The sequence below is a fragment of the Neoarius graeffei genome, chromosome 12 (genome assembly GCF_027579695.1).
Source record: "Neoarius graeffei isolate fNeoGra1 chromosome 12, fNeoGra1.pri, whole genome shotgun sequence".
Classification (NCBI taxonomy): domain Eukaryota; kingdom Metazoa; phylum Chordata; class Actinopteri; order Siluriformes; family Ariidae; genus Neoarius; species Neoarius graeffei.
Genome location: NC_083580.1, coordinates 75,435,271 through 75,450,208, shown reverse-complemented (window position 1 = coordinate 75,450,208; position 14,938 = coordinate 75,435,271). Strand labels below are relative to the sequence as shown.

The 14,938-nt window shown below is 40.5% G+C and overlaps 1 protein-coding gene across 1 annotated transcript in view; it reads left to right on the top strand.

Annotated features, from left to right (window-relative positions):
- The window catches only part of LOC132895054 (multidrug and toxin extrusion protein 1-like), a 73,756-nt gene that overhangs the window by 32,059 nt on the left and 26,759 nt on the right, over positions 1–14,938 (top strand). Inside the window, exons 6-10 of the mRNA XM_060935232.1 lie at positions 2,266–2,310; positions 2,383–2,480; positions 5,000–5,097; positions 11,354–11,467; positions 14,869–14,936. Coding sequence (XP_060791215.1) covers positions 2,266–2,310; positions 2,383–2,480; positions 5,000–5,097; positions 11,354–11,467; positions 14,869–14,936 — 423 coding nt within the window. The remainder of the gene's footprint in view (positions 1–2,265; positions 2,311–2,382; positions 2,481–4,999; positions 5,098–11,353; positions 11,468–14,868; positions 14,937–14,938) is intronic.

The window sequence follows — 14,938 nt, the reverse complement described above, 5'->3', positions numbered from 1 at the left end:
GTACACCCTGGACAAGTCGCCAGTTCATCACAGTCTGAATTATTTATATTTCACAAATAATTAAACAACCAAACAGCAAAAATTTAGCTACATAAATGTAAGAAATTGTATGAAATTTACATATACACTCATCGGCCACTTTAATAGGAACTTGTTCTTGATTCTAAGACTCCTGTTCTTTGCAGGAGTGGAACCCAATATGTTCTTCTGTTTTCTGTTGCATGCTGAGATGCTTTTCTGCTCACCACGGTTGTAAAGAGTGATTATATGAGTTACTATATCCTTCTTGGCAAAAAAGCTCGAACCACCTCAAATCTGTCTATTTTCCCCGAGGTCTCTTTTCAACAAGGCTTTTGTTTCCACCCACAGAACTGACGCCCACTCAGTGTTTTTTGTTTTTTTGCACCATTCTGTGTAACAGTCTAGAGACTGTTGTGTGTGAAAACAGAAAGAAAGAAAGAAAGAAAGAAAGAAATCAGTTTATTATGCAAGTGTTGTAAAACCAAGAATTTGAAAAGAAAAGAAAAGAAGAAAAAAGTGGAATATAAAAACAATGTTGTTGCAATATAACAAATAAAGCTAAAAGAAAGAAAGAAAGTAATCAGTTTATTATATCAAGTGTTTTAAAACAACCAATGAAAAGAAAAGTGGAATATAAAATAGAAAGTTGTTGCAGTGTAACAAACAAACCTGAAGAAAGAAAGAAAGAAAGAAAGAAAGAAAGAAAGAAAGTGAATAGTGTATTATGCAAGTGTTGTAAAACAAACAATGAAAAGAGAAAAGAGTGGAATATAAAAACAAAGTTGTTGCAATATAACAAAGAAAGAAAGAAAGAAAGAAAGAAAGAAAGAAAGAAAGAAAGAAAGAAATGACAAGGAAAGGAGGAAGTAATGACAAGAAAGAAAGAAAGAAAGAAAGAAATCAGTTTATTATGCAAGTGTTGTAAAACCAAGAATTTGAAAAGAAAAGAAAAGAAGAAAAAAGTGGAATATAAAAACAATGTTGTTGCAATATAACAAATAAAGCTAAAAGAAAGAAAGAAAGTAATCAGTTTATTATATCAAGTGTTTTAAAACAACCAATGAAAAGAAAAGTGGAATATAAAATAGAAAGTTGTTGCAGTGTAACAAACAAACCTGAAGAAAGAAAGAAAGAAAGAAAGAAAGAAAGAAAGAAAGAAAGAAAGAAAGAAAGAAAGAAAAATCAACTCTACTCTTGAATTCGACCAATCAGAACCATTCTGTGTAAACTCTAGAGACTGTTGTGTGTGAAAACCCCAGGAAGGAGATCAGCAGTTTCTGAAACTATATCCTTCCTGGCAAAACAGTTCTAACCACCTCAAATCTGTCCATTTTCCTCTGATCTCTCTTATCAACTAGGTGTTTGTTTTCATCCACAGAACCGTCGCTCACTCAACTCAAAGTTTTTTGTTATTTTCTATCTTTTACCGTTCCGGATCTATAGGGTACGGTGACCAGACGTCCTGGTTTGTAAGAGCTAGTGCAAATCACTGTGACTTTAATCACAGTCTCTATCTAGTTATTTTTATTTTTTGCAAATTCGATAAATAAAAACTTTATACCAAATGTCAGACAAAAACATTTCCGCTTAGAACGTAAACAAACCAGAGAAATAATAATAATAATAATAATAATAATAATAATAATAATTCTTCAAAAATAAAAAAAGATATGTTCTTACCATCAAATACTTTTATTCCATATTTTGTTGATTTTTTGTACTTTTTAGGGCTTTGTTTTCAAGTAGAGTTTTTATTTCATCCTCAGTTGGTTCAGCAACACGCTTCGACATTTTGTTTTTTTCTACTCTTGGTATATGAGCTGATATCCTAATAGTAGAGTAGCCAATAAGAGCATTTGATTGCTCATATCCAGTGAATGTGGATAGAATAATGCTGATTATTCAGTTCAATGATTTGAGAATGTAAAACATCATCAAATATGATCATGAATGCTAGGTGGTTAGTTTGTTAAGAACAAAACACGCTTTCTTGGAGGCGTCCAAGTTTTTTTCGCCATTTTGTAGCTTGAAGTTCAGACGTCTCACATCCAAGCGATGAATTCAGTTTTATAGCAGCTGCTTCTGATGACAGCAGACTAACACATGCGTATCCTGAGTATCTACGTTCAAATGATTTTCTTTCCAATGCAACGGCGATTGATGATTACAGATTGTTAGGAATGTATTATTGCTTGTGAGCAGAATCATTTCTCATCCCTCTCTCACTCTTTTTCATTTCCTCAGGCCTTTTTCCTGCACCAACTACAGGTTACTTATCTTCAGAACCAGGTACAGAGCCTCCTTTAGCTTTGTGTGTGTGTGTGTGAATGATAATCAGTCCGTCATGTTGTTGTATTTCAGGGGATTATTTTGCCTCAGATGTACACAGCAGTTGTATCCAATGTATTAAACTTAGCCTTCAACTACATCCTCATTTCCTGGATGGGTCTCGGAGTGATGTAAGTGTATCTTGAACTAAACTGCTCATTCTCTGCCTCTGTGACGTACAGTCCTGTGCAAAAGTCTTATGCACATGTAAAGAAATGCTGTTGACCAAAAAATGACTTAAAAATAATGAAATGAAATTTTTCAATATTAAAAAAATACTATAAACAGTAACCAGTAAGCTATAATAAATGAAACAAAGTCAATATTTGATGTGAGAACAATTTTGCTTTGCTTTAAAAAAAAAAAAAAAAATAGTCTGAGGTCCAGCGAGTGCAGTTTTATAAAGAAATGAGCTGTAGGTTTTACTGAGCATCTTGCAGAACCAGCCACAGTTCTTCTGGACACTTTGACTGTCACACTCGCGTCTTCATTTTGCACCAAAACCCAGTAGCCTTCATTATGTTTTCTTTTTTAATCTGAAAAGTGCGCTCTTATGGAATATGCTGCTCAGATACAAACTTTTTTTTTTTTGTTCGGTAACATTTAAAAGTAGAAGGCCTTTTGATTTCATAAAATCGGTGAAATTTATGGGGCTTTTCCACTACCAACGTGGCTGAGTTGGGCTGAGCCGTGCGGTGCTGAGTTGGGCTGAGTCGAGCTGAGTGGGGCTGTTGGGGTTGCATTTCAACTACAACCGCGCTGAACCGTGCTGGCTGGAAGTGGTTGGACACATTGGGTGGAGTTAGCGAAAGTGGGTGGACGTCACATGATGTCGTTAGGCAGCGCAAAGAGTGACATCAGTGACCTTTTAAGCGGTAGTCTCACGACTCGGATAGTAAACAATAAACATGGAGGACATGGAGTTGTTAGTGTTGTCGTTAGTGTTAGTCAGTGTTTACAGATCCCAGCGTGCTCGTGGGGTGTGTGTAGGCATGTGAGGACACTCCTCCTCACCAATCAGTGCACAGGGGAGTGTCTCCTCACGCCCCTAGCCCCACTCGGCTCGGTTGGGCTCACTTCAGCCTCACTCCAAAACCGTGCGAGTTTTGGGTGCTGAGTAAGGCTGAAGTGAGCTCAGTCGTGCTGCTCTGAGGTAGTCGAAACGCGAGCCGTGTTGGGCTGAAGTGAGCTGAAAAAGGGTAGTGGAAAAGGCCCATTAGTTCCCTCTGAAATTTGGTCATTGTGATATATGTTTATTTCTGTAATATCTCACAAAATATCAGGCCATTCTGTGGCTGGGAAATTATTTAATTTGAGGGGATTAAAGCAAATAATGTGCATGAAATCGCTCACTTCGCGCAGTCAAGCAGACAGAGGAAGTCCGTGTGTGTGTGTGTGTGTGCGCATGTGCAGGTTTACCTTTGACTGTGCACTGACAGTTCCATCATTCTGTCGCTAAACGAACAGCTGATCACACCGAGGTGCTTGCTCGCTGACCACCGATATTTATTAGTTTGATATTTCCTGCGTTTCCTTTCCTTCATATGGAACATAACGTCTTTTCTTCTCGCTTCCTTTCCGTTACTGTAGTCGGTCTTTCACGTTTCATTCGCACACTCACGTCCTCCATTTTTCTCTCCTGTTTCAAATTTGTATCCCACAATGCCTTGCGTGAACAGGGAAAGCCCACCACGTGATGCATGACATAATATCTTGAATTGGGTCATGGTGAAGCAAGAAATAATAGCAGAGAATTTAGGGCCATGTGGCTCTAAATTAATTGTTCTATTTAAAAAAATAAATAAAATTGGGGGCGGCACGGTGGTGTAGTGGTTAGCGCTGTCACCTCACAGCAAGAAGGTCCTGGGTTCGAGCCCCGGGGCTGGCGAGGGCCTTTCTGTGTGGAGTTTGCATGTTCTCCCCGTGTCCGCGTGGGTTTCCTCTGGGTGCTCCGGTTTCCCCCACAGTCCAAAGACATGCAGGTTAGGTTGACTGGTGACTCTAAATTGACCGTAGGTGTGAATGGTTGTCTGTGTCTATGTGTCAGCCCTGTGATGACCTGGCGACTTGTCCAGGGTGTACCCCGCCTTTCGCCCGTAGTCAGCTGGGATAGGCTCCAGCTTGCCTGCGACCCTGTAGAAGGATAAAGCGGCTAGAGATAATGAGAATGAGATGAAATAAAATTGGAAGTCTGTGATTTGAATTCAGTAGCTTTCGATCCACTAAACAAAAATAATTGGGTGTCGGAAAAAATTATTTTTATGACCTAAACCTGAAAAATCTAAAAGGCAGTCTAACTTTAATTTTGTGTTGGAAAAAAAGAACGTTTGGAACTCTAAAATGTTTTTGTAATGTTTTGACTCAATAATGTAGAAGTCATAAAATAGAAATCTATAACAAAGATTGTATGAAAGAAAATAGGGGGACTAAGACTTTTGCACAATACTGTGTGTATGTGTTTTTTGAATGAATTGGAAGTTATTTTGTCATAGTCTCTGTATTCTGTATGAAGTGCTGATGTGTGTCATGAAAATGTAGTTCTTTTTTATAGATGCATTTATTTGTGTTGTGGTAAATTTGCTGTTCACAAGATGTGTTTTTTCTCCAGAGTGAGGTTTCCGTGATATTGTGTGTGTGTGTGTTTCTGCAGGGGCTCTGCTATAGCCAATTCTGTCTCTGTGTTCTTCATTGGTCTCCTGCTGTTCGGCTATATACACTGGAAAAAACTGCATGTCAGCACATGGGGAGGTGAGTCACACACACACACACACACACACACACACACACAACCAAACCTTATCCTCAGCAAACAAAAGGAACCTTTTATAGCTTTTGTGGAGGAAAAAAAAAAACAGTTTTCCTTGTAGTGACCAGTCGAATATCCCAACTAGATCAATATTTCACAATTATTCACCGAAGGCGACGTGAATATCGGTGATTATTATATATACAGGACACTTTTTTGATGGAATAAGTCGTTTATTTATATAGCACTTTTAACAATAGACATTGTTGCAAAACAGCTTTACAGAAAATTAACAGCTTTAAACATGAGCTAATTTTACCCCTAATTTAATAAAAACGTGTTCTATTCCCTTCTAATGGGTTTCATTCCTTTGGTTTGATAGGATGCAATATTGTTAGCATATTGCTTATCCTATGTGTATTATGCCACTCTACCCAATGGAGAATGAGCATTGAATATGGTTTACAATATTGCATGGTTGTCAAGACAACATGACGTCACATGTCAGAGCTGATGCGAATATCCAATGAGAGTTTTCTGCTGTGCATACGCAGAAGCATTTCTTTGTTCGCCAGGAAAGAGAAAGACACACTGAACACCAGAAAGGCTATGAAAACTTCATTAGATATTCTTCATGCATATTTACAAGAGAAAAACATACCAATGGACGCTGAAAAACTGGAAAAGAGACATGTCCGAGATGTAAAACTTCCACGCTAGTGAGTGAGCAGCTGTGATAATTTGTAAACAAACATGGCTGCCAGGTTTGCTTCATTAAATATGGAAGATTTTGAGAGAATTTTGAAAGAGAAAGACATGTTGAACACCCAAAAGGAATGTGTATGAATAATAATCTCATCTCATCTCATTATCTCTAGCCGCTTTATCCTTCTACAGGGTCGCAGGCAGGGGTTAAATTGGGATTGGTTATGTGGGGGGGGGGGGGGGGGGGGGGGCTCTGCCTCGTACCCGCCCCTGCCCCTGCCGCCCTGCCCCAATATACTTTTTGGAAAATAACCCTCTAATTTGATAACCATATCATATTGCACAGAGATATACACCTTATCTGTGTGTTGTAGGCCTATGTGTGTCTTGTAGTGCCCCCCTACACATTATGGCAGTTTGAATGTAGATTGGTTGGCCAATGTAACAGATTGTACAGGTTGTTGTACATTGGTTTGAAGGAAATGATTAGTGGGGGGTCTGGGGGTCCTCCCCCAGAAGTTTTTTATTATCATACATGTTATTTGCTGAATTCTGGTGCATTTTAATAAGTTGTTAGCTGACTTTACAGAGGTAGGTTGAGCAATATCATGTTAAATCTTGTCACATACCTACAGGTGAAAAATGTGAAGGAGAAATGTTCAGTGAGAAAATTTGAAGGCTTGCACAATCTTAAACCAAAACAGTTGATTTATTTTGGAGGATAAATGTTAAATATGCCAAAACACTGTCAGTCAAATTGTCAATCAAATATATTCATGCAGTGAATGCAACCAAATACAAACAACACTATAACATTGGAAGCATTTATTATTATTGTTATTATTATGTATTCAATTATTTATTTGGCATGTGGTGCTTTTTGTATTGTCTAGAACATACATAAGATGAGCATATTATAGCAGCAAAATAGAAGCACAATCATTTGAATGCAGCAAAAGTTTTGCTAAACACATACTGTCTAAAAATAAAAACACAACATATTTAGATCAGTATTATTTTTTCCCCTGGAAATTGAACTCGCCAAATGCACAGACAGTTCGTTCAAGCACCTCTGATGGATTAGGATCGTATGCAGGTAAAAGGGGAGACGGTGTCTCATCTCATCTCATTATCTCTAGCCGCTTTATCCTTCTACAGGGTCGCAGGCAAGCTGGAGCCTATCCCAGCTGACTACGGGCGAAAGGCGGGGTACACCCTGGACAAGTCGCCAGGTCATCACAGGGCTGACACATAGACACAGACAACCATTCACACTCACATTCACACCTACGGTCAATTTAGAGTCACCAGTTAACCTAACCTGCATGTCTTTGGACTGTGGGGGAAACCGGAGCACCCGGAGGAAACCCACGCGGACACGGGGAGAACATGCAAACTCCACACAGAAAGGCCCTCGCCGGCCCCGGGGCTCGAACCCAGGACCTTCTTGCTGTGAGGCGACAGCGCTAACCACTACACCACCGTGCCGCCCCGGGAGACGGTGTACGGAGAAAATTATAAACAAGTCACAACGCTGAAACACAAGCCCCAAAACCCGCAAACCACGACTTCTGATTTTTTTTTTAAAGTGAGCTCACAAAAAAGAAACCCCAAAGTCGCTTATAAAAAGCGGAATTGGCAACCCACGCAGTGTTCCAGAAACCAGACTCTCTGATCGCAAGTTCTGTTCTAAAAAAAAAAAAAGTTCTGTTCTAAATAGCTTTGACAGGTCGTCTTGTTATCAGGAAAACTATGATCTATCTCATAAAAGTCATGGGTTTATTGATTAATAAAACGATATTTAATTATTCAGAACTGAAAATCGTGAAAAGGGTTTGTTGCTTTTGATGTGTGCGTGATCATATGCCATCCGCTCCGAGCTTATGTGCCGGGGCTCAGCCCCGGACAGCCCCGGCCCAATTTAACCCCTGGTCGCAGGCAAGCTGGAGCCTATCCCAGCTGACTACGGGCGAAAGCCGGGGTACACCCTGGACAAGTCGCCAGGTCATCACAGGGCTTGAATAATAATAATAATAATAATAATAATAATATTGGCTGGCTTTTTTTTGTGGTATATCAGATATATTCCAGTCTGCGACTCGTTCAATATCATGCTAGCTGAATGGAATATATCTGATCTACCATGAAAAAAAGCCAGCCAGTATTATTTAAATAATGAGCCTGAGATGGATAACTGTTTTAGTATTTAGTATTGTTTTAGAAATGAAATGATTGTCACATTGAGAGTGTTTGCTCACACTCACCTTTCTGTCCACTCATTCATCAACATGAAACACCAATTATTATATAGATTATTGAATTATTTTAGATATAATTATTTATTTGCGTGAAAGGTGCACTGATGGTTTGTCACTTTAAATATTGCTGCTGCACGGACAGCATTGTGAGACGGCATTATATCCTTTTCTTTCGTAAAGGATGGTCCTGTGTATACGATGCTAAAATACTGTAGATCGGAAAGGAAGCACTGAAGTACCGTTTCTTAGCATTTAGAGAATTTGTACTGCTCTGATCACGGCTGCCGCTTAGATACTTCCGGGTCATTTCACTCAGTTAGGACCCTTCCTAAGCAAAAAATACTATTGGAATGCAGCCCTTGTGTGACGTGGATGAGGTTTCATGGCCTGGCCCAGCCCAGAGACATCAAGCTGATGGATGATGACTGTTAAATATTGACATTATTTATTTCATTATATAAATATTTTTTGTCATTTATGACCTTTTGCTTTGGGCAGCACGGTGGTGTAGTGATTAGCACTGTCACCTCAGAGCAAGAAGGTCCTGGGTTTGAGCCCAGCAGCCGACAAGGGCCTTTCTGTATGGAGTTTGCATGTTCTCCCCGTGTCTGTGTGGGTTTCCTCCGGGTGCTCCGTTTTCCCCCACAGTCCAAAGACATGCAGGTTAGGTTAACTGGTGACTCTAAATTGACCATAGGTGTGAATGTGAGTGTGAATGGTTGTGTGTCTCTATGGCCCTGTCCACATGGCAAGGGATTCAGGTGAATCTGATAAAATTGTTTATTGTTTCGGCCTGGTGTCCACACGGCACCGGCGTTTTGGGTGCCCCCAAACGAAATCTTTTCAGAACGGGTTCCAGAGTGAAAAAATCTGGCAACGGCGCCGTTGTGAAGTTGTCTGGATGAGTAGAACGGATTTGTTTACGATGACGTCACAACCACGACTGTCAGTGCTTCACGCCGGGTAGAAGTGTAACGAACTCAATGCGAGTTGTCAACAAATCCTATAACTTGGTTCATGAAACGCGCTTACAAAATATTTTCACTGTGAATATTTATTGTGTAATGGTGCAGTGAGAGAGAGAGAGAGAGAGAGAGAGAATAGCCCTTAGGGCAGAGTCTTTAGTCCAAACACTGCGGAAGCAGTACCAAACCGCGCACCGCCCGTGCGCTTTCCAAAAACAATCCCGCCAGCAAAAATAGGAAAAAAAAAAGGAGCGATCTCACCTCTTCAGATGTTGATTTAAGTCCGACAATACATTCCTCAAAAAGGGCGTAGAAGAACAAAGTAATCCATCAACATGTAACATTCAGTTTATTCCGGACCATTAAAGAATTCTGGAGGATATCAGAATGTTGGTGTACCGGCTTCCATCTACCCCCATTCATTCCTCTTTCCGCGTCTTTCGTTTTACGCTACTGATTAATAATCAAAACTTTATGTGGCTGATGCTACAGAAGAAGGGGTTTATGCGCATGCGTCTACTTCTTCTATTGTTCTGGTGTCTCCGATGGGACCATCTTACAGCGCAAGTAGAGGTGTGGCATGTGTATTGCATCGTTTTCAGCAAGCGTTGCGTTGCCATATGTACCTGATATTTTACTGATCCGTTGCCCATGTGGACACAATATTTAAAAAAAAAAAAAAAATCTTGTTGCCGTTGTCGTGTGGATGTAGCCTATGTGTCAGCCCTGTGATGATCTGGTGACTTGTCCAGGGTGTACCCCGCCTCTCGCCCGTAGTCAGCTGGGATAAGCTCTAGCTTGCCTGCAACCCTGCACAGGATAAGCGGCTACGGATAATGGATGGATGGACCTTTTGAATCAGAAAAAGCTTTATTGCCAAGTAATTGTTGCAACTCCAAGGACTTTGGCTTGGAGTTAAGGTGCTAAATAAATAAATACTAAATAAAGTCAGTCTATTCTAATAAAGGAGCTACATAAAAACCGTCTATTCTGAGATATTAAGAAATAAGAACTAAATAAGCAAGATAAAAAGAAGATAAAATAAATAAACAACTGTGCAAATCAGGTAAACAATAAGATAAAATAAACACATTAAAATAAAATAAATATAAAAAATATTTTTAAAAACCCAAAATAAACAAGATAAAATAAACAGCTGTGCAAATCAGGTAAACAATAAGATTAAATTAACAAATGTGCAAATCAGGTAAACAACTGAGGGGGGCAGAGTAAATGGGGTCACTGGTCTTGTTTACTGAGGGGGGCAGAGTGCTCCAGGGGTCTGAGGTATGGTACTGGCGGGGAGGGGGACAGAGTAAGTGGGAGTCACTAGTCATGTTTATGAGGCCAGTAGCAGTAGGAAAGAAACTGTTTCTGTGGTGTGAGGTTTTGGTCTTGATGGACCGCAGCCTCCTGCCGGAGGGGAGTGTCTTAAAGAGTTTATGTCCAGGGTGGGAGGGATCAGCCACAATCTTTCCTGCCCACCTCAGTGTTCTGGAGGCAAACAGGTCCTCCAGAATCATTAATATTATAATGAGTGAGGTCACAACAAACCTGGTGGAACCGGCGGCCTCCGACGCCGAAATGAGTGCTCGAGAGCCTTCAAGCTCACAGGTGCGTTTAGATTTGGAATATTTCAGTTCTAACTATTTTGTCAGTCACCTGTCCAGCAGCATCTTGGCAAAGTTGGCATCAGATGCTGCATTTGTTTTTGCCTTTTGGGCCCTCCATTGGGAAAGCTGGCCAGCAATATTTACTCAGTTTGCCTGCTGTGTTTTTCTCTTTTCTGGCATGTTTTGCCTCTGACAATGTCAGATATTCCCTTAAAATCATATTTTTTTTTTGTCTCAATTTAGGAGTCTTTGTTCGATCTGGGCGATCTGCTATGTTTACTGTGGCTTTGTGGTCGTGACCTCTGACCCACGCATCACCTCACGTGACTTTTCCGAACAGGCTGCTGAGCGATCAGTTTGTAAACAGATTAACACATGGTTAGGACGCCCCGCATCAGGAAATAAAATGTACTGAAACAAGATGATGCATACCAGCTATGGGGATGGGTATCAGTTCAAACAATTCAGAAAGGGGATCGGATTAAATGATTCCTGAACCAGCACATCGACCTGTGTCACTTTAAGGATTTCTAAGACAACTTTCAGTCCATATAATGTATGTTTTGCACAATGATCCAGCAATAAAAGAAAGAAAAAAGTGGGAAACAAGCCCAGGAACGAAATTAAAGCTGTACTTGGAAATACAGGATGATTAGCCGAGCCGTGATTGATCTGCACATGTTTTCTGAATGACTGTGTGTCTGTGTCTGTCTGCAGGCTGGTCCTTGGCCTCGCTGCAGGAATGGGACTCCTTCATGAAGCTCGCCATTCCAAGTACGTTAATGCTCTGCTTTGAGTGGTGGATCTATGAAATCGGAGGTTTCCTTGCAGGTATGTGAGCTTAATCTTTATCTGTACCACGACAATAACCATGGCTGTGTTGGAATGGAATAACAGCAGTATGTAGATTATTCACAACACAAAAACAAAACTGAAGAAGTCCAGGATACGTTCTGAAAATGAAGATACAGTCTAAAAAGTATGATACACACCTTAAAGGAGATATGCATAACCTTTATTTTTTAATATATTTCCTGAGTGGATAGTATTTCCATCCTTGACTCTTGTACACTGCATAATTAGGAATAAAAAAAAAAGATATTTTTGAGAGTTAAAATCGACCGCAAAGATGGCATTTGAGCTACCCTGCTGAGCCAGCCAGCCCTGGGTGGGTGACGTCACAGCAGGAACCAGTGCTATAGACCAAAGCCAGACTCGGCAGGTGAGAGTGGTTGCAATGGCCTCTTCATTCGGATTTATTGGAGATTCTTCGGATTCCTCAGATAGTAATACATCTGACTGTGATAGTCCTGAAATTGGAGTGTGTGTACATGCTACTGCTATACATGTAGAACCATATCAGTTCAAACCATCGGAAAGTGAATCCAATAGTAACACGTCGGCCACAGAGGCCCCCACCTTACGAAATAAAGCCAGAGAACAAAGCCGTCTAGAGAATTGGATGGAATTGAACTGACAGTCTCATGTGACTCTCATTAAAACAGGATAGGTGTTATAACTTACGTAACATAAATGTACATGCATGCGTTTTCACTGATAAAACGTAAAAGGCTAATTAAATAATCTGATGAACTGAGACAATCACATTCTGAAGCAAATTAAATAATCTTATACCGGTAACTTACACACAATACAAGTATTAATCTAAATGCAGGTAAACAATGAGTGTTGTTGTTTTTGTTGTTATGTACCAGTAACCAAATGAGAGTCACATCTTACCTGTCTGTGTTCTCGCTTCTTGAATGCTGATCTTGTGGCCAATTGTTTTGAAACAATCTGACTTTCAGTTCTTTGTTCATTCGCTTCTTCCACATAAGGGCGAGATATTGCTGCTGAGACAAGTATATCCAGCGGAGAAAAAAAAAAAAGCATATCCAGTGGAGAAATCTGACGACTGGTCCACTCATTCTCCATTCTGAATACTCTGCCATTACTGCTCAGCTCACACTCCAGGAGAACTGGTGTGACTGAACTTACTTTCCTTTTCTTGTAGTTTTCTTTTCTGCACCCTCCTTCAATACGGGCTTATAGCCAATGCTCCTCAACAGATCAGAGGTTGCGTACGAGTCTTCAGTAAAATATACAGAGCAGAAGAGAGACCACTTTGTAGGTGCCCAATCCGTGAATTTCTCACAAAATGCATCCAAATCTTTACAGTTTGAACATTCTTGGACCATGAATGCAGCATAAATCCACCTTCTGTCATGTTGCTGCACCCACTAGCAACACATCTACATGGCATGGCAATAAATTAGCTCAAAATGGAGGCTCGAAGTTGCAGTCAGCTCTGTGTTGTAGTATGGACCCTTTTCACGTGACGTCATGACAAACGCAGCCGCCATTTTGGACATGTACTACCAGTAGTTTACCACAGCCAGCATTGAGGAACGGCAGCAAAAAAAGTGTTTATTTTCAGCAAGACTTCCATCATACCACTATATTGTTGTGCACCTGGATGTAGTAACCATCAACAAACAAGGCAAGGGTTATCATTTTATCGGATCCCGACGGAGAAGATGGATAGCGGCCATTAAAAAAAATTAACAGATTGGCAGCCCTCGGCATACCAGCGCTTGTGTAGTGACCACTTTGTTGGAGGTAAGTCAAATAAAATTAGCCAGAAAAGGCATTACATTGCTGTTAACATTCTGTGGCGGCGAGTGTGTAACCAAATAGGCTAAAATAACCCATTGTAACCTCTTTATTCTTCTGTAGTAGCTATTAGCTAACGACATTAGCTAGCGTTGTGTTCCTTTGCTGTTGGTAGACTGTAGGACAGATCAGAGGCAGTGTCCTACAAACAGCGCTTAATTTGAGGGGGAGCAAGCCGGAGCGCACTCCGGAACCTCGGGCGTTGGCTCCGGCAGCTATTTACACTGGATCCGGTGATCCGACACCTCTTTTGACTATGTAACAAAAAAAAAAAAAAAAAACCAAAATAATTAAATAAAAAAATGCAAGTTTATTTAGTGTTAATGTCTGATTTTGATATCTGCCTTGTTGGTGATTTCTCTCATGAAACGACATCCACAAAATATCTGCAGATGAACTTAATTTGCAGTGTTATTACAAAACATGCCCAGAAGCGCAGTGCAGCGCCCCGCCCCCTTTTTTTCCGCACCGGAGCCGCTCATCCTCTGCGCTCCGGGACCTCCCACTTTACAAATTAAAGCACTGCCTACAAATAAGTGTTCAAAACAATAGGAGCATGTATTTGTCTCTTAAATCCAGGCCGTTCCCTGTAATCTGTAACACTGGGTTGGAGAAAGTAATGGCAAATAGCAAGTGCACAAGCCATAGAAGGGAAACTGTACACAGTGCCAGGGCAGTGTGATGGTATGTCTACTTTTAGATTGTGTTAGCTTATCAATGAGCACACTCGTCACTCGATGAGTTTCACGTCTTTACGACGGATACTTAAATGTGTGTTAGGTATTATTGTTGCAGTCTAAGCAGTCATTGTAGCAGCTAGATGAGCGAGAACTGAAAGGGTCTGTGCCATAAACCGTTATTTCTGTACGGCGTTGCTAATGTGTCGTTACTGTTGTTATTTCTCCCTCTGCTCGCCCTGTAAATGCCCTACGTCGCTGGATAGCGAAGGTGTTTTCTGCATCTCGCTCCTTTTTCTTGTATGTTCTCCGTTTGTCGCCTTCCTCGCATTCAAACCAATTCGAGCCGAAGTCCGCTACATGTCCAAAATGGTGGTCGCGTTTACGAAGGTCACATGACTGAAAAGGGTCTATAGCGGAAATGGCGATGAGACCAATAGACTTCCTGCTGTGACATCACAGATGTCAAGGTCATTCACTCAGACCGCTACCTATATGAATCTCTTTAATCATAAAAATTACTATATTAGATTTATTGTTAACGCTTAAAACTATTCCTACTGTATGCATTCTTGAGGTCTCAAGGCATTTTTTTTTTTTTTATAAACAAAATGTGAGGCCATGGCTCTGCGTATGTCCTTTAAGTGAGACAACCTTTAACAATAACGCTGTCTATGCATGTGTAAAAGTTGTTTAATAACATGGGACGTAATTTGTTTGTTATTGCTCACTATTTAATGAATAACATACACATGCTGCTAATATCTTTACAACTAGTTTCCTATTTCAGCTGTTATTTCAATACACAATATTCAGTTCCATGTGAGACATCGGACATGATTTTAACACTTTTAATAAAACGTCTCATTGCTCATCTCATAGGTATGCTGGGAGAGGAGGACCTGGCGGCCCAACACGTGCTGCTGGAGCTGGGAACCATCACGTACATGGT